Consider the following 20,514-nt stretch of genomic DNA (forward strand, 5'->3'; position numbering starts at 1 on the left):
TGTGATGTAGCAACATTACAGGCAGTCCACTAAATTCCTATATCAAATGATTTCTACTTAACAAGTTTAAAACACTCAAATTCAACTTAACCACACCATACCAAAAACTTGTCAAAACAAACCATTTAATCATTTCAATTCAACCAATTCAATATAACCTCAATTTGGCATAAATAATACCATTTCAACCTATTCAATTTTAAGCAATTCATCCAACCAATTAGCCATTCAATAACCAACTTCTGATCTATACTAATCAATGTTCAAACATGCTATTTTAAGCATTATTTATAATTCAACCATATTTTCCAAAAGCAAACCATTTACATTAGACATTAACATGGCTAAATCAAGCATTGGAAATGTTTCAAGCTATTCCAACATTCAAGGTTAACAAATGCATAACACCTATATACATGTCACAAAACTGAGCTCTAAAACAATTGAAAAAAATACCGAATCAATAATGGAATAGTGTGAGATTCTCGATGATGCGATAGACACATTCCACAAGTTGGCAATCTACAAGGAAAAAGGGAGTTAGTTCTATAACCGAATCAATACCGAATCAAGCATACTGAATGTTTAGTAAGTCGATATAAAATTTACTTAACTTACCTTTACATTACAACAAATTAAATATTTAAATACATTGATATTCTATATGACATCCCTTAGCATCCTTATAGTATCATATGCATATCAATAAATACAACCAATAGGTTAGTTCACTTACACATCAAGAACTTATAAGACAAACATATATAAATACAATAATTCCATTTAATATCATATACCATCCAAATCATATTTAATTTGAAAGCATACATAATTCAATTCATGTTCAAATCATTTCAACAATTTCATTTCCATTAGGTTACCATTTTCACTCCAGAGAACCTTAGTAAATCAACTCAGATAGACGAGACTATATTGCTCACACAAGCTGACAGTGATCAGGGTTGCTCACACAAGTTGACAGTGATCAGGGTTGCTCAGGCTAAACCAACGATACATATAAATCAAGAATCTATAAACAATGTTGGATCTCATATAACCATGTAAATCCTTGATCAATTCTATATTTGACCCTAATGGCATGCCATACGTATCCTAATCCTTTACTAAGTTTACATGAGTCTTAGTACTGTAATCATATCATTTAAATCCCTATAACATCATATAAATATCATACCAATTTTATAAACATTCCATTTTCATTTTGGTACCCTGTACCTGTTCATAAATATCATATTTTTCATACTTTCAATTTAGTCCAATTGAAGTCAAAATCACCAAATTCACATTTATATAAACTAATAAGCAAAATAATTACAATTTAATTATAACATGAAACAAAATTGTAGGTTCCATAAGAACTTACCTGGAAAAATAGAAAACGAACAAGTCTTTAAAGACTAATCAACAATTTTACCTTTTCCCTAATTATCTTCAGTTTGGTTCAATTCCCAATCTATACAACAATTCGGTTCAATTTATCAATTCCAAACATTTTATATCATCTTATTATATGCATGAATCATATCAATTTCATTTTTTTCAATCCCCCTAAAATTTTCATTTTATTCAATTTAGTCACTAAAACCAAATTTGCCATAACTTTCAATTTTGAGCTTCAGTTTCATAACTGATCTCAATTACATCCTTTTAGGACCCTCTATTATCTAAAATTATAGAAATTCCACATCAATTTCACAATCTATAGACTTTAGTCCTTATATTCAAAAACTAACAATTAAACTTTACAATCTAGCCCTTTTTCACTTATAAGCTTAAAATCTATCAATTTAACACCAATTTCTTTACAAAATCATCAATGAAAACTTTAAGAAGCTTTAATAGTTTTACAAATTGGTACATGGGCTAGCTAAATTAAGCTCATATGACATCAAAAACATAATAATTATAACAAAAAGACTTAGAAATCTTACTAATTGAGTGATCGAATATTGAAATGTTTTGAAACCCTTTTTCTTTCTTTTTCTCACAACCAAATGAAGAAGATGAAAGAAATGTCATTTTTTTATATTTTGTTTTTTATACCTTAATTATAAGTTAATTAACCTTAATTAATTAATTTAAACTTTAATTAATTAATCTTAATCAAGATTAACTAAAATTAGTGGATGGCATCTATTTCCACTATTGAATAAAAAATGGTTTAATTACCATTTTGAACCCTTAGCTAATTAAAAATCCATAGTGACAAAAATTTTACAATTTAGTCCATGTACCTTAATTAACTATCAATTCAACAAAATTACTGGACTAAACTTTAATATATTTATATATTAACCTCGTAAATACTAAATATTAATATTTAAGAGCTCAGACTATAGAAACAGGGTTCAAATCCACCATTTTTGACGCCACTAAAAATTGGGTTGTTATATTAAAACTTATGAAAACTTTCTAAGGTTAGAAAACTTATGAAAAATAGTATTATTTTGTGTGCAATAATTTCGCTTTGTTCCGACAAAGCAACCTCGTTGTGAATGGTGTAATTTGACTTAGCCCATAGTCTCTATTTATAAAGAAAATAACAAGAGTCTCAATCAAATAAGGTGTGACCAAATAATAATATTTTAATAGGAAAAAACATACTCCCACTAGGAGTAATATGTGGGTGACAACAACCCCTTTCTAGGACTAGGATTTGTCGCCCATTGTTATACATCGAATGTAGTTAGGTCTCATAATGTATTGGGTACAAATATGTGTTATCTAGTTTTTAAACCAACTCATATAATTTATTCAATCCAATAAGAAATTTTACCTATACCCAAAATATTCAAATAAATAGAATTATTTTCTCAACCCAATTTCAATCCCATTAAAGTCATGGCGAGTTTACCCCATTGGAATCTATGAGTAAATAAATTTAATTATCTTGTTTTATGAAACTACGATGACTAGTTAATTTAATTTTTACTTCAAACTTTAAATATTAAATTATAATTTAATTAAACAATAAATCGAAGAAATTAATTTAATCTCTATTTCATCTCTTGTTTATGGCGAGAAAACACATTTATTACGAATAATGATCTATACGGTCTATTTCTCTTATTCGTTGTTTTCATATATTTACATCATTTATTCAAATGCAAACCATCAAGGATATATCGGGCTAGTGGAAGGACAAATTGGACATATATAATTAGAGCTCAAATAATTCGTAATTAAGTTCTAACTCTTCATTTGTTAATTACAACATTATTTTGTTATGAAGATATTCCACTAAAGTACCATGACTAAGCTCTCCCCATTATATACCATTACTAAAGTTGCTTATCAAGTACTCGTCCAATGACCTTGTCATATGTGTGTTACCCTTATAGGACATCCTTAATCTCTTTGCAATAAAATTCATTTTCCCAATATGATTCTATTTTGTTTCATGCTAATCATTACATCTTCCTTAATGAAAAAGTCAATTATTAAGATATAGTAATTAACTAATTTTTCTTTAGACAATTGACCCGTTGCCACATTACTTTTTCATTTATCATGTATGCCAGTAAGAGGATATCATTTACCCTTTTTATTGGACTATGAATCCCACTATTGTAAGTGAAACTTTATCATGCATAAGTCGTATACTGAACTTACCAGCTTCCGGCGATATTTCCAACTTAGCTCAAGCTTTTAATATATCAAAGTATATGAGTCGTGCACACATGGTCCATCACTTACTCAGGATTGTGATAAGTCACACTATGAACACCACAAACGAATAAACCCATAAATGGATCTAAAATTTATTATACTTGGGTCTTGTCCAATGTACTCTCAGCCCCAACAACCACATCTATGTTCCTATATTCTAGGATGGAAGAGCAATTGTATGAGTTGGAATGGAGGTGCAATGATGGGTGAATATGTACAACTTGATCGGTGGTTAGGGACCTCAACAGTGGCGAATCTAGAGCGAGGCTAGCATGGGCCCCGACCCCCCTAAAATGTAAAATTGCTATTTAAGCCCTTAAATTTTTTTAAAAAAATTTAAATTAGTAAAGGTCAAAATTATACTTTGGCCCCCTAATATTATAAAAAATCGATTTAATTCTTTAAAAGTTATAAAGATATAAAATATGAAAAATTAAAATTTCATTCGGTCCCCTTAAAAGAATGTTCTGGTTTCGCCCCTGGACCTCAATAATGCCCTAATGGAGCTTGAGTGAAGCACTGTGGCATGGGAGAAAGAGTGGAGAAGGAGATAGGTGGAAAGATTAATTTTTTAAAAATAAATTTTATAAGTTTTTATATTTTTATAATGTTTTTATTAGAAAAACAATGAAAATCTTAAATTTGGACCTGTCACGTATTGTAATTTGATAAGCATGTTAGCTGGTTTTAAGAGTCGGAAGAGTTTAATTGAACTTTTGGATTAATGTTAAGAGTTGAATTGAGTACGAGTTAAGTCGAAGAGTTTAATTGCTTTATTTTTGTTAAAGGCTTTTAAATTTATAACCTTGAATAAATTGATAATATTATTAATTTATTAATTACGTAGATTTTATAAAGATAAAAAAGTATAGATATTTATAGTTTACATATATTTTAACTATTTTATTGAATAATAAAAATATATACATACACTCGGTCAATTCACTTTATATTGAAAACAAGTATAAAAATAATAAATGCAAAAGCAAAGGTGGTAAATTCTCATGTAGTTTGCTCTCAACGGCCACAGTTCCCTTGTTCATAAGAACCAAATAATCAATGCCACGGACCATCATCAGCTTCTTCAGTTGTTCCGATGAATGCTGTCAAAGTTCACTATTGACAATGGCTTTAACTATCATCAGCTTCTTCAGTTGTTCCTACATCCCCTACTTCAATTTAAGAGTAAAATTCATATTCTTTGGCTTGCAGTATGATCTGTCTCAACCCTCCAATTGGTGACAGCACCATCAAGCATACACCAAATACGATGCAGATCTGGGCAAAAAACAAAAAAAAAAAGAGCCAAATCAGCACATTGAGACAATGAGGTTGGTGAAGTTTGAATCAACTTCTCTTACCCAGTTAGTCCACCATGATAGTCCGAATTTCTTTGGTTTGTAGATGGCAAGCCATATGATGCAAGGCAGCTGAAGAAGAAAACAAAATTCAGATTGAGTAATTGAAGGGCGCCACAATGGGAAATCTGAGTTTCGAATTTTAAATCTCTGGGATACTACCGAAAACTAAGATGACATGAAGAGAGAGAATGCGACTTACAAAGTATGTTGTTGGTGCAAAGGCAAATCCTCCGAAAAATCCGAGAAGACCACCAAAGAAGGGAAAGGTAATGGCAATAAACATCGTAAATGCTGCGAAAGAAGATATGAACATATATATATAAATCACGTCTTTGATTTGCTTTCAAATTTGTTGAAATAAGTTAAAAGAGTTCACTAACCAACATAAAAGTTTCGAACAAAGAATCGAAGTGTCGTCGAGGGTCTGAAATTTAGTTTCTTTACTAGTACGGTCTCGATCATGTCGAACACCGGCATTGCATAGATCTGCTTAAAACCAAAATTAAGATAGAATCTAAAACAATAATGATAAGAAATATTGATCTATATAAACCTGGTAGCTTCCAATCACGTGAATAACTACAAATATGTTAGCCATTGCAATAAGCCATGCTGGTTTCTCCAATGAGATGAGAATGTTGTCTTCGATAGAATTGCCGAACATCCAGTAGCCAATTAAGGCAACAGGGAAATAGCACAAGGCCACGACGATATATGCAACGATAACGCCTTTCCACATCGGTCCTTTTGAGGGCTTTTCGGGTGTAGATGGGATTGTAGCTTGGATCTCCAAGACCACATTGTGGCCTGCATAGGCAAAAGCTATATCTCCCAAACCACTGAAGAAATTGAACACTGTCCCTGCTGCAGTCTTGGCTTTGTACCCATATTGTACCTCTGGTTGAACACCCTTTGCCACTGAAGCTCCCCAAGCAATTGTAGAGTAACTGGTATGGCAATAATAACCACCAAATCATGCATTAGACATAGATAGATAGATAGATAGATAGATAGATAGATAGATAGATAGATAGATAGATGGATGGATAGATACCTCAAGGACATGACTGCTGCAGCCAAGGAGACACCAGAAATGGAGTTGAAGTTGGGGAGGTGAGACAGCACAAAGTGAACGGAGGCGAAAATCATGATGAAATAGGTTAGTTTTATCTGTTTGCAGGTACTGCAGACAGTGTCATGGAACTTCTCCAATGATTTACCGCCTGTAACCATGTAAACTATACAGACACCAACTTCAACAATAAGTTGTTGTGGCACCACAATGTAGAGACCGAGTTTTTCGCCAAAGGCGTATTGGCCGAGTTCATGGTATCGGTCGAAACGTTTTCCGGGAACCATCTCGTGCATCTCGACCATTTGCCATAGAGTATAGAGAGTTATGATCCATGATAGGACTAGGATAGCCACACCAGGTCCCCTGAAAAAGCAAATACAGAAGTTAAATGAAGACTATACACTTGCTTGCTTGGCTACAATAATTAAGCTTGCAATGAATGAAGTGTTGAGAACATTACCACCCAAGTTCTGATAATGCATAGGGGAGACTGAGGACACCAGCTCCAACCATTGCTGTCACATTGTGGAAAGCTGAATACCACCATTTCGCATTCCTTGATGATGTAATTGGCAGCCATGCATCAATTTCTTTCTGCCTTTTTAAATTTTCTTCAGACTGTCATTGACAATGAAAACAGTTGTCTATTATATATATACATATAACTTTATAGCAGATACCAAACATACAGATGTAGAGAACTTAAATATCATATAAAAAAATCTGATAACGTATCAACTGAACACTTGTTGTAAAACTGCCACGCCAGCGAAAGAGGGTTATTTATAATATAGATTCCCTATAGAAACCAAAAATATCATTCAATTGCAATTCCTTGTGACAAAGGGTCACTTGAGATAACCAAAGTTGAAAATAATTAAGGTGGCGTGAGTAGAAAGGTACCCTCACCCAAGCACGTGAAGTGACTTAATTATACAGTCAATGAGAAAAAGTAAATATACACAGTAACGATTTGTGATGAACCATTGATATTACGTGGGTAAACAGAAAAGAACCCACTGAACACCAGAATAATCTTTTCAAGCTCAGGATTAAGAAGAAGAAAAATATTTAAAATCTTAATGATTGCAGATATTTTCATCAAAGTTATTTAGGCTTTTCATAAGCTTTCATAGTCTCATGACAGAAGCTAAAGAGGTAAAGAAGGAAAAAAAGGCCAATGAGTTTGAAAATAATTGCATGCAAATTAAAGGGTAGAAAAACTTACACTAGTGTTGTTCCCGGCATAACCATTATCGGAAGAAGGTTGAGTTTCCATATCTGAGAGCAAAACACAGCAAACAGAAGAAGAATGAAAGTTAAATCCAGGTGATTTTGGTTAGTATTTATAGAGAAACCCCACTTGAAAAGATAATTAATTCAAAATTTGTCGAAACTCGAAAATAACGATTTTGAATTTTCAAAATAATAATTTATCGAATAGTAAAACATCACATTAATAATTTCGTCATATTTATTTTATTTTTAATAATATATTAATATGTGTGATTAGCTTATCTCATAAACTAGAAAGATAAAGAAAAAAACAAAAACAGAGTTTGATTTTACGTGATCAACATGGAGTCCACGTACATATGATGACCATGAATCATCATATAAAAGAGTTGAAACTTATTAAGTATATTTTACTAGTTATTAGAATATTAAATCATGTGATATATATATATATATGATCTACGCAATAAAATACTTACACATTTGCATGCTCAAAATTGTTTACGTCTACGATCTATCTAATATACACGTAACCAAGTAAGTTAGAATTGAAAACTATGTTAAAATTTAAGGTAAATTATAAAAATATCACATGAAATTTCAGTTTTTAATACTAAATTATAAAAATTATATTTTGATCATTAAAGTTATTAACTTATAATGTTTTGGTCACTCGTCCGTTATAGTCATTATAGCCTTAACGGAAAAGTGAGGTGGCACATTAATTTAAGGGTAAATATACAATTTGATCTTTGAACTATAACTAAAACATTTAATTTCATACTTTTACAATATTTTTAAAATTATTCTGAAAAATATAAAAAAATCTTTAGAAAGTCATAAAATTTATAAAAATATGTAAGTACGTGTTTTGTTTATTATGAATTTTTTTTCATAATTATGATTTTTAAAAAAAAATTGTAAGTATGTGTTTTGATTATTATATAATGTTTAGAATTTTTTTGAATTTTTTTTTACTTTTTTACATAATTATAATTTTTAAAAATATTTTTATAATTTCAAAAAATAAATGAAATTTCATAATTTTTTAAATATTTTTAATTTTTTAAGAATTATTGTTGAAAATATTGTAAAAGTAATAAATTAAATGTTTTAGCTATAATTCATGGATCAAATTGGATATTAACCTTTGAATTAATGTCTCACCTCACTTTTTCATTAAGGTTGTTACATTAACCCTTGAATTAATGTTCTACCTCACTTTTTCGTTAAGGTTGTTAGGACAATTAACAGAAGAGTGACCAAAATTTTATAACTCAATAACTTTAGTGATCAAAATGTAACTTTTCATAGTTTAGTGGAGAAAAAAAAGAAATTTCACCAAAATTGAGTGACTACTTTTATAGTTTACCCTAAAATTTAAAGTATTAGTAAGATATTATATTTTTAATAGTTTTAGTAAAGGAAAATTTTTTTAATTAAATTATTCATTAAAAATTATTCTTATTCTTAAAATTTTTAAGAGAATATAAAAATAATACTTATTAAATTATAAAATTAAAAAATTTAAAATAGAATTACAAGAAACACATTCTTATATTCCGATCAAAATTAAACTATTATAAAGCACAAATGGACGGGTTGATAATTTAAATGCATTTAGATCTAACCTAATATAAATTTGGATAGAACCTGTAACAACCCAATTTTCAGTAGTGTCAAAATAGTAATTTGAGATCACTAAATCTGATGAAAAAGTTAGAAAAATTAATTAATTAATAATTATAAGTTAAGCCTGATTTTAGAAATATTTTTGAATTAGTGAATTTTGTGATTTAAAAGAAATTATTAGGTAAATTGGATCGACAAGGAGGTATCGAGACCTTGATATTATAAACTTAGCCGTAAATATTTTTATAAATATTTACGGAGTGTCATTAGGGTAGTATTAAAGTTTCGTTAAGAAATTTTAACGTTTCGATGGTTAATTGATTAAAAAAGACAAAATTGAAAAAAAACGCATTCTCAGGACTCCGTTCCGGTAAATCGGATTCGTAAATATTTTTAATAAATATTTACGAAGCTAGTTGTGTAGTTAATTAGGTTTCGATTAAGTGAATTTGCTTGAATTAAAAGTAATTAGGCATAACGACTAAATTACATATAGGGTGAAAGTTGAATTATAAATTGAAGAAAAAGTAAAAGGACTAAAGGGGAATTACGCCTTTTTTCTAAAGTTGAGGCGGTTTATAAGAGAAATATCAAAGATATTTTTAATTAAAATATATATTATATTAACTTAATAAATAAGTAATTATATTATATTATATTATACTATATTATAAACAAATAAAAGAAAGGAAACATAATGGAAATTGAAACGAAAACAGAGAAACAAAAACGAAAAAGAAAGAAAAAGAAAAAGAGAAAGAAGGAAGCCACCGCCAAGGGTTTTAAAGTTTTCAAGTTCAATTGGTTAGTCAATTAAGTTCATTTTTTTTATAATTTTAATGTTTTTGAAATTCTAGAACAATATACTACTTGATTTAAGTTGAAATTTTGAAAGTTAGTAAATTTTTAGATGTTGTTCATGTTGAATTAATTGATGAATTAGGGGTTATATTTATTGAATTTCAAGTTAGGAGTTAGTAAAGGGTTGATTTGTAAAATAAAACATAAATTTTGAATAGTATGGACTAAATTGAGAGAATTTCAAAATTAGGGATTTCTGGTGAAATTAGAGAGTTAAATTAGTTTAAAGTGGGAATGGAATGAAAATATGAAATTAGTTTTTAGAATAAAACTTAGTCTCGGTTTAGGGACTAAATTGGAATTTAGGAAAATATTGAGTAAAAATTAAAATATTTAATGTGAGATTGAATGGTGTTGTATAGATGATTTTTACTTGTTTTAATTCTGTAGCTAGCGTTGTACCAGGATTCTCGACTAAAAAGGGGGGAAAATATAGTTGACGAGGAATAGTTAGGAATTCCTGGTTTGTATTTCTATAATCCGAATCTAATTATTAATTGTTGTATTTTGATTAAATGTTATAGTAAATGATTGAGGTGAGAATTATTGTGTTTTACAATTGAAATGAATTGTCTTGACATGTGATGAAATTATATTGGTTGAATTGAATTAGAATATATATATTATGAAGTTATATATGTGTAAATGTGAAATTGTGCAAATATTATATTTGGATTATTTTTTATATGTATAAAATTCAGTTTTAATGCCCAAATAGACGGAATTTAGAACTGGGATATTAGTGGCATGCCATTAAGGAACTTTAGCGCGCTCTCTGATTATTAGCACGTTGGTGCTCTCTGATTACTAGTACGACAGTGCTCTCTGTTTAGCACATTTGTGCTCTATGTTTAGCACTTTCTGTTCATTAGTGCATAATAATACACCTCTGTATTTGTTCCGTATATCCGGTGTGTTCTATAAAATCTACTTTGGGCTAAGAATATGAGACAGTAAACTGAAAATAAAATGTGAAATATGTTGTAAATACATGGAATACACGAGATATATATTCATAAATTGATTGTGGAATGGATAGTGCCATTGTTTAAATGATACGTGAATAAATTATGGAAAATTATTATATATAGCAAGTGATGAAAATTGAGTATTATGTGAGTTTTAATGTTCAATTGTACTTAACATTTTATTATACATATTTTATTTTTTTATTTTTTAAAAAATTTTGATTATAGAAATACCACTGAGTTTTTACTTAGCGTACGATTTTGTTTTCCATGCGCAGGTTAAGTACTTAAGTTTGATCACTGATTCAGCATCCAACAACGATCCTGAACTCAAATATGGTGATGTTTATTTCTTTGTGTCGGTATGTAATAGAGTGTCTAAATATTAGTTATTTTGTGGTTTGATTGTAAATAAAGTTATAAGATCTATTTTGGAGAGTTTATAATTTGGATTAAAATGATGCTTTTATGACTTGTTTCGATGATATAAAATGTTTAAGATTTCTGTGTATTTAATCTGCAATCTCCGATAATAATCTGTAACCCGGTTCCGGCGAGGGATATGGGTTGGGGGTGTTACAGAACCCACAAGTGAGAAAACTTAAATCCAAATTAAAATATGAACTGAAAAATCATACATAAATATGCATTATTGTTGATACAACAAGGAGAAGGAATGGAGGAGAGAGTGGTGGTTGATGAGGAGGCCAGTTCACCTAATCAAGACGGAGAGCCAAAGGTAGTAAAAAGTGAAGGTGAAGAAGGTGCTATGGCTGTAAGCTGAAGATGAGTTGACAGAATATTGGCATGGTATCCTTGAAGAGTCGATCTCCCCTTCATTATTCCTGGTGGTATTTATAGGCGGGGTTATCGTGTAAGGTGATGCTAATGTGTTGGACTTGCTATCTAGCCATCATTACAGAACGCATGGGGAGGATGTCTTCAATGGGACGAGGATGCCTGATGGGACGGATCTTGTCATTCATTCTGTCTTGGTGGTATAAAGTAGTTAAACTCAAGTGGTGTTTGGTGACCAACAACATCACATTCCCAACGAGAGCCTGAATACCTGAGTATCGGATGGCCTACACTTTTTTGGGTGGTTGTGTCGGAAGATAGGACATATGGATAACTTTCAGTTCACTATCAGCTGGTTTGCTGCCTAGGTATAACACCCCTCACCCAATCTGATAACAAATCCGAGTAAAAGATGATACATTTAACACTAAACTCACACTTAAACTTATTATTGTTTCATTATAATCGAGGTAACTTATAGTACAAAATATTATTATTCATACATAATTCACATTTCTTTTCACTAATAAAACCTAAATACATGCCAAACTAAAGTCCAAAATTTATATACCAAAGAGCTTGAACTTGAAGCTTGAAGAGTGATGTGATCCAAACAGAAGTAGAAATATTCAAATCTTTATTGCTTTTGTCTTTCACTTACACGTTTAAAACAAACACGTTAAGTTACGTGAATAACTTAGTAAGTACTCAGCTGAATTCAATATTACCATTATATATATACAATTTAAATAAAATTTTAATAACATTTATTCACATGATTTCTTTCACTAATGTACTTAAACTTTTAATTCTTTTTCCTAAACATAAATTCATTTAAACTAACTTTATAACTTATAGTCTTAACTTTAACATATATTATCACTAATTAACTTTCGCATTCACATATCGAAATCTTTCTCTCATTTCACAAACATAGCAAAAACACTTAATTTACATGTATCTTTTAACACTTAATTCACATGTTCACTTTTATCTTTATTTTCACATATTATTACACAAACATACACCTTTACTTTCACATATCACTTTTGTAGTCCTTAGAGAGTCTCAGAGGAGTTTCAATAATTCCGATACATTGAAGAGCTCTAGGCCAATAATGGAACTCTGATAACATAACTTCAGAAAATATACAAAACTCCATTAAACACATTACATATCTCATTTCTCCTCTCCTAATCCCCTCCAAACCCCCACAACACTAGCTCGATTCCCATCCAAACCCCAACCCTTCTCAACTCCAAAATCATTTCATTATCACATGTCATATATCCTCTGAGCTTACTAAGACATTTATTCATATATCACTTTATTCATTCATTTTAAATCACATAAACATAGACATAATATTTTCATTTCACACATTCAGATATTCACTTTCATATAACATACTTGACATATCACATATATCATTTGTATCACATTACTTATTCACTTTGAAGTTCATAACCACATGCTACTTCCTCACTTCATACATTAATTCACATGAAAACTAACATATTACACATTTACAATACTTTACACTTTAGATTTTAATTCACTTTCATATAACACTTTGCTTAAATATTTATTTCACTATTTTAGTACACTCAGTAATTTTTTTGAACATTTTACAATTTAATCCCTAAATTCATGAAAATTTAATATTTACTTTTATAACACTTTAATATCACTTTTTTCATTTCATTTAAACCTTTAATCACAATGTTTATTTCATACACCAAATCTTACACTATTTACAATTTAGTCATTTCTATAATAATTTCACTATACTACATCTATTCACTTATCGATTTATGACAAATAAAAAAATTTTCACTCTTTATAATTTGATCATTAGTTTCATAAAATTCACTAATCACTAAATTATCATTTTATCATTTCTACCATTACTAGTATACCTATAATTACATATTCACTACTAAATTAAATATTCATATTCAATAATCTTAATCATATCTTATTTAATTATTTCATATTAAAATCTAAATACTCAAATATTCAAATTAAAATAAACCAACTTGAATTCAATTAAGTACTTACCTCTCTTTTAGCCAAAACCTCACTTTCTTTGCTTCTCTTCTCTTCCTTTCTCATTCTCATCACAATATTTCACTTTCCTTCCAACTTTCTTTACTTCTAATTTCTTATCTCTTGCCTCTAAAATGTTATACAAGCTCTTCTAGATCTATACTTCTTCATCTTTCCTCTTTGGTGGCTATGGAAATTTTTAAGGTTTTGGGGTGAAATGGTGAAATTGTATGACAAAGGACCAAATTGTATAAAAATTAAAGTTCCCCCCTTTCTTTTTTGAAAGTGGTGTGAACCACTTATTTAAAATATGAAGTGTTTCATTTTTTCCATCAAAATATCTCAACTAGTTTAATAATAAAAATTATTATTTAATATATAAAAATCTAACTTTAATCATTTTAATCAAATGGATATGATTTCATCTTATTTTTAAATATCATCCAATGACTCATATTTCCCAACAACAATGATATTTTCTCATAATTATCATATTTAAGAAATGACTATTTTGCTCTTAACTTTCTCTACAATTTCATTTTTGATTCATAACATTTTCTTGGTATAATTACACTCCTAGTCCTCTCCTTTTTTTTTCTTTCCTTTCCCTTTTATTTTTGCTGCCCCAAGATGTTGCCTTTCAGCCTTCCAATTTTGTAGAAAATTCTACACTTTTTCTTTTTCTTTCATTTTAGTTCATTTATTCCATCATCCAATCAAATTTTAACACTTTTCAACCTTAATTTCCATAAATTTCTACCTCATCAGCTATGGGATTTTAATCCCATTATTTTGTCTCTAAATATCAATTAAAGATAAAAAAATTGCATTTAGATCCCTCCTCCATAAAAATGAGAAAATTGCGTTTTAGTCTCTATACTTTTTCACTTTATTCAATTTAGTCCCAATTGCAATTTTCAATTTCCACATATCAATATATCTCCATGTCAAATTCATAAAAAAAATTCTTAAATTTTTGCCCTTTTTTCTAAATGAAAATTTTGCACTTTTTGTCCTTTTGCTTTTTAAATTTTGCAATTTAGTCCTTACTAAATTTCATCATTCATACTTTATCTCCAAATACTTAATGCACCTTTAAAATACTTATCCTTTCTTAGAAACCAAAATTTTTGAGTATTACACTAGGTGTCTTTCCAACTTATCACATGTCCTTACGCAGATGGGGGTATAACAATATTTCCCCCGATCGAAGTCAAGAGGGAGGGGTTATAAAGTGGCCCTTCTTGAGACACTTTGTTTTGCTATCCTTTCTTCATTTAACTATCTTTTCGCAGATGGTGGCCTTATTTGACAATGAAATGTTGTGTCAAAAATTCTTGAGATTTTGTCATAAATGTACTCTAAGGATTGTGTTTCTGGGGAATCATGATAATATGATATATAAAAACAACATTTTCCAACAGGTAGTGAATCGCCATTGGATGTTGCTTGTTTCTTAAAACAGTGTATTTTCGGAGATAGGTCTATATACTCTCTGGGTTTTCTTTGGATTGCATTTCTGGGGAATTGTGATAATGATAAATAACAGCCTTTTCCAACAAGTGATGAGTCATCATTGGATGTTAATTGTTTCTTAAAACATTGTATTTTAGGAGATAGATCTATATACTCTCTGAGTTTTCTTCTTCGGGGTTATTTTGCCTCCTTTGTTTTTGAAATTTCTACAATTGTTCTGGTCATTTTTCTAGCCTTGGTTGATTTTTGCAACAGTTTTGCATTCTAAGAGTTTTTTTGCTTCAATTCATCTTGTAGCTCTTCTTTTTGATATTATTAAGGTTGTTTTCTTTTTTGTCATTTTTCTAGAAAAAATGGCCAGGGGAGATGGACAGTCTGGGAAAATTCAAAATAGAGGTGATGATTGTATTGGTAGTGCTCCGTTGAGAGAGGCGGTGAAGGATCGGAAAACTACCACGACAAAGTCTTCGAAAGGGGGAGTGATGAGCTCGGTGTTAGTGTTAGCTACTTAGTGTTCCACAACAAAATCATGTAATCTATCCATAATAAAAGAAAATTAATTAGAGGAAAATAAAGGACATAAGTCTGGATGAATAGAGCGAGTGTTAGTGGCTATATTAGATCTAGGACCAGTTGTTGTTATTATTATTATTTAGCAAGCTTTCTTCCATGGCCAAATGTAGTTGAGTGACTCCAAACTCAATGCAATTTAATTATTACATCCATTACCAATATAATATTATAAACCCTAAACACATTCCCTATCTCTTTTTTTAATTTTACTTAATTTCGGATTTGTTAAAACTAGTATGATTGTATTTTATATTTTATGTTGATGTGCTTGGATAGGTATAGAAGATGATGGTGGCGTAGACGTGTTTCAAACTTACATGGCTTTCCAATATTGAATTGATTGAAAAGCCTCCATGTTAGATAACTTGTTGACCAGCAAGGTTTGACTTTTTTTCCTCTCTTGTTAAACAAAACAAAATAATAACCAGCTTTAGTGACATCCTTACTATTTTTAATGATATATACATCGGGGATGAAAAAAATATTTATAAAAATTTGATTTAAAAAATAAATGATGTTAATTTTAATAAAAATGGTAAATTTGAGACTTTAGGCTTCAAATTTTATTATACGCAAGGTTTGACTTATTACATTAACTTAGTTAAGTACTTAAATATAATAATATAAATAGATAATGGTTAAAGTCTATCGAGAATTACTGATATATTTACCGTTAAATTACTGATACTTTGAACAAAATATATCATACTCAATTGATTTACACATGATCTAACTTGACCCATAAAAAACCTAACCATCCAAAAAAATCTATGTATTTTTGAACTATTGTGTGGTTGAAACATCCGTTAAGTCATATTTTATATCATAGTCGTGTATAGTTTTTTAGACTCACAATAGTTCAAAAAATTGATGAATTTTTTTGGAGATGATTAATTTTTTTATGGATTATTGATAAATTAGTTGGGTATGATATATTTTATTCAAATCACCATTAAAACTAAAACTGTATCAGGACTTTGATTTGAATAAGGAATAATCTAATGATGATAATGGCAAATTGTTGTGTAGGAACAAATTGATGTAAGCTGGTTTTCTTTTCCTTATTAAAAAGATGGAAATTAAACAATTCTTATGGTTATAGGTATCCCTTAAATAAAACGAGTTTGATATGATTAATTCACTTCTTACATGCAGTTTTAGGTCAAAATTGGAGGGAATAAAAACCGCAAACCTTGAAGTTTTGTGTTTAGATTGTGTTCATTCTAGTGGTGCTCACAGATATCCTTTACCCTTAAATTGAATTTATAAAATTTTAAATTAATAATACTAAAATTATATTTTAGTCCCTTCAAAATTGTAGAAATATAGACTATTAAAATAGTAAATTTATATTTTTATACAATTGTTCTATCTCTTGCCCCTTCACTATGAGGAGAAATTCGTGTTTAAAACTAAATTTTATAACATTTCTTTATTCAATCATCATACGCATCATATAAATAATGTTTTGAATAAATCTAATATTTTTATCATATTAATTAAAAATATTATCTTTATCAAGAATATGAAATATTAAGATTGGGTTGTTAAAACATTTTTTTTTTTGAAAATAGAATATAAAAAAAATTAAAGGCGTGGTGGCCTATGTGAACTAGAAACTGCCACACCCAAAGATGTTCCACAACATTAAAGCCAAGCTAATCTTCTTGGGATTTCAACAAAGTTAATTATAAGGAGTGAGAGAATTTGATTATGTTGTTTTTAATTAATTTAAAACTAATTTGGTGGAAACTTCAACCCAAATTAGTAAATAGAAGACGCACGAGACGTGAGAAAAGTCAAAATTCTAACTTTCATAAGTGCAAATCAGATAATGAGACCCCACTTCCACAGCTGTAAATATATGAATGAAACAAATAACATTCATATTTTCCTTTGCATTTATTTAATGCGCTTGTTTGTTGGAAGATAGTGCCAAGTATTTCATTTCTTTGTTTAATTGGCTTCACTCGCATTAGATTAAATTTAGATAAAAAAATTTCAACTTCAGACCATTCAAATTCATATTTAAATTTAAATTAAATGATTTTGAAATCACTTTTTAAATTTTAAACAATAAAATACGATTTTTCAATAGATTAGATTGGATAGGGCCTAAAATTTTCTTTTTAAATCATATTTTGATTCTGTTTATGAACACTTTTATACAAGACTAAAATTGTTCACCCATATGTTGGGGTAAAAAATTTTAATCTAATAATTAATATTTAAATTTTTATAAATTATAATATATTTTTTCTGAAATAACCAACTGGATTTTATTCATCATTAAAACATAAAAAAAAATATTACAAAAATTCGAACCAAAATATAAAACAAGTCAATTACAGGCCACTAAAACAAAAAAGAAAAACAAAAGCCTAAATCAAAATTATCCAGTTAGACATCATAGTTGGCACCCACTCGCGTGTAGTATTTCAATTAGTTATTGGAAGTCAAGGCTGGGATATCAAAAATTATTGATTTATCAAGTACGTTATGCCAAAAATAGAGCCTTTTTCTCCTCTTTGGCCATCAAAAAAGTACTGCCTTTTAGTTGTCAAACCATTAATTCCGACTACTTCCTCAAATCCAATACCAATTAGCACCTTTGGTCTAAGTTTAATTTCTGTTGTGCAGGATCCATTGTATAGCAAGCACAGAGCACACAACTAAACTCACGAGAGATTTTCTTTTAATGATTCACCATTGTTGATCAGAAAGAGAACATGAAATATTTAGAAAGACATTTTTTAAAAAAACACGCTGGTATTTTATTTAGAAAACTTCGATTGAACTTTGATTGATTACAACTGAGAATTGTTTTCCTTTATATAGGAAAACTTTGAGAAGGTGATTTTTGGACTTATCTTAATTTTTACAGCCAAACCTGATAAGGAGGAATCTCCTTTACATAAGAAACAAACTACTTTTATGGCTCATATAAAAAACAAATAGACTTTTGACTCCTACTTTTTATAAAAAAACAAGCCTACTTTCTTGACTAATATAAAAAACATAGTGAAACATCACATCTAATTTATAACTCATATAACAAACATAATGAAACATCACGTCTAATTTATGACTCAAACATAATGAAACATCACGTCTAGTCAATTTCATAGTCTGTGCTGATATCAGAAGTGAGGTTTAGTTCTTCGATCATTTTTGCTTTTTCTTCTTTAGCTCTGTAGCACTTTATCTCCATATGTTCAATCTGTTGTTCAAGACCATCACTTGAATTGTAAAAATTGTCTTCTTCATCCATAGGTGATGTCTTTTCCTGCGAATTAGTCCAAGCTGGCGTACTTTGAATGGCATTACTAGAAAACCATGGATAGTCTTGTGACCATTCTTTTGGATCTAGTATATTTGACTGGTATTCTTCTAATACCTTTTTCAACTATTCTTGATAATGTGTCGGTGGTTCAATCTTTATGTCCCATGGTGCTAATACATTTCTTGGAGGCCAAATGTCTGCTGGAAAAGTTCTATTTACCTGGCACAAATATTTTTGTAAATCCTTATAATTATAAGGATTTGAACTAACCTCTAAAAAAATGTTTTATGTATCCAGGCACTAGGGAGTGACCCTAATTGTGTTGCTGGACCATTCTGTATAAAATACTAAGGTTTGTAAAAAATAATCACAATATATTGTAACCTGGTATCTTTGAGCTGTTCTCTCATGACCATGTCAATCCATTGTTCTAAACGGTAAAACCATTTAAAAAAAATGGATAAATTCTTCATCTCTAGACTAATTTCATTTTGGGCAGCCACAGTCAGAAAATGTAAAAGATCTTCAATGAATAATTCCATCCCAATATGAAACAGGTGTGTTAAATACCACATCATCCATTTTAATTCATCAGAGAATTGAGTGAATTGAATTTTAAGTGGATGAATAAATGGATATTCTTCATGAAGTCCTAATGGTTTAAAAAATAGGCCACCAAAATCTCGAAAGATACTCAACTGGTAAGAAAACATCATATTTCTAACCTCTGTGGAATCTTTTTTCCATGATTAGACTCAACACTTCCGGAGGATGTTCTGGGTGTGAATTTGGATGGTAAGGTATAGAAAAAAAAGAAGGTGAGGGTTGAGTTTTCTTGGATTTTGATGATGAAGGCCTTATCATGAAATTTTCAGGGGGTCTTAATAGAATATCAACAAGAACATTGGTTTTTCCTTTAATGTGTTTAACATCAAAAGAATATTTGGAAAACCATTCTAACCATCTGAGTAGTTAAGGATGGAGTATATCTTTTTGTTTGAATTTTAGCATTTTAGGAAATGATGACATGTCCATTTCAACAAGAAAGTGATTTCCTATAAGAAGAAATTCAAATTTAGATATAACTTTCTTTACTGTAAGGATTTCTTTGAAAGTGGAGTGGTAATGGATCTCAGCATTGGTGAATCTTCCACTTTTATAGCCACATAGCTGTCTTTTTCCATTTTTTTTCTTCAAAAAGTACAGCTCTCCAATATTTATCACTTGCGTCTGTCTGTAAAATTCTTTTGCCTTCTGATGTAATCTGTAAAGGTTGCAAATTATGTAGCTCTTCTTTCAGCCTTTTGACCGCTTGAGTTTGTCTGGCATTCCATAGAGGGGAATCTTTTTTTTCAACAATTTTCTTAAAGGATTTGTAAATTTTGAGATTTTTGGAATAAAATCTCTGAGATAATTTACAATTCCTAAGAATTGTTGAACTTGCTTCTTGGATAAATTTTCATCTGGAAATTTTTGCAATTCTTCTGCAATGTGTTTACCAGGCTGATATTT

The 20,514-nt window shown here is 29.6% G+C and overlaps 1 protein-coding gene across 1 annotated transcript; it reads right to left on the minus strand.

Moving 5' to 3' along the window:
• Positions 1–4,572: 4,572 nt before the first annotated feature.
• Positions 4,573–7,483, minus strand: LOC107899700 (lysine histidine transporter 1). Its single transcript, XM_016825471.2, has 8 exons — positions 7,355–7,483; positions 6,587–6,744; positions 6,106–6,489; positions 5,605–5,998; positions 5,432–5,537; positions 5,251–5,342; positions 5,052–5,120; positions 4,573–4,968 (listed from the first exon to the last, which is right to left on the minus strand). The coding sequence occupies exons 1-8, from the start codon at positions 7,403–7,405 to the stop codon at positions 4,870–4,872; spliced, it is 1,353 nt and encodes a 450-aa protein (XP_016680960.1). The 5' UTR covers positions 7,406–7,483; the 3' UTR covers positions 4,573–4,869.
• Positions 7,484–20,514: the final 13,031 nt, after the last annotated feature.

The sequence above is a fragment of the Gossypium hirsutum genome, chromosome D04 (genome assembly GCF_007990345.1).
Source record: "Gossypium hirsutum isolate 1008001.06 chromosome D04, Gossypium_hirsutum_v2.1, whole genome shotgun sequence".
Lineage (NCBI taxonomy): Eukaryota > Viridiplantae > Streptophyta > Magnoliopsida > Malvales > Malvaceae > Gossypium > Gossypium hirsutum.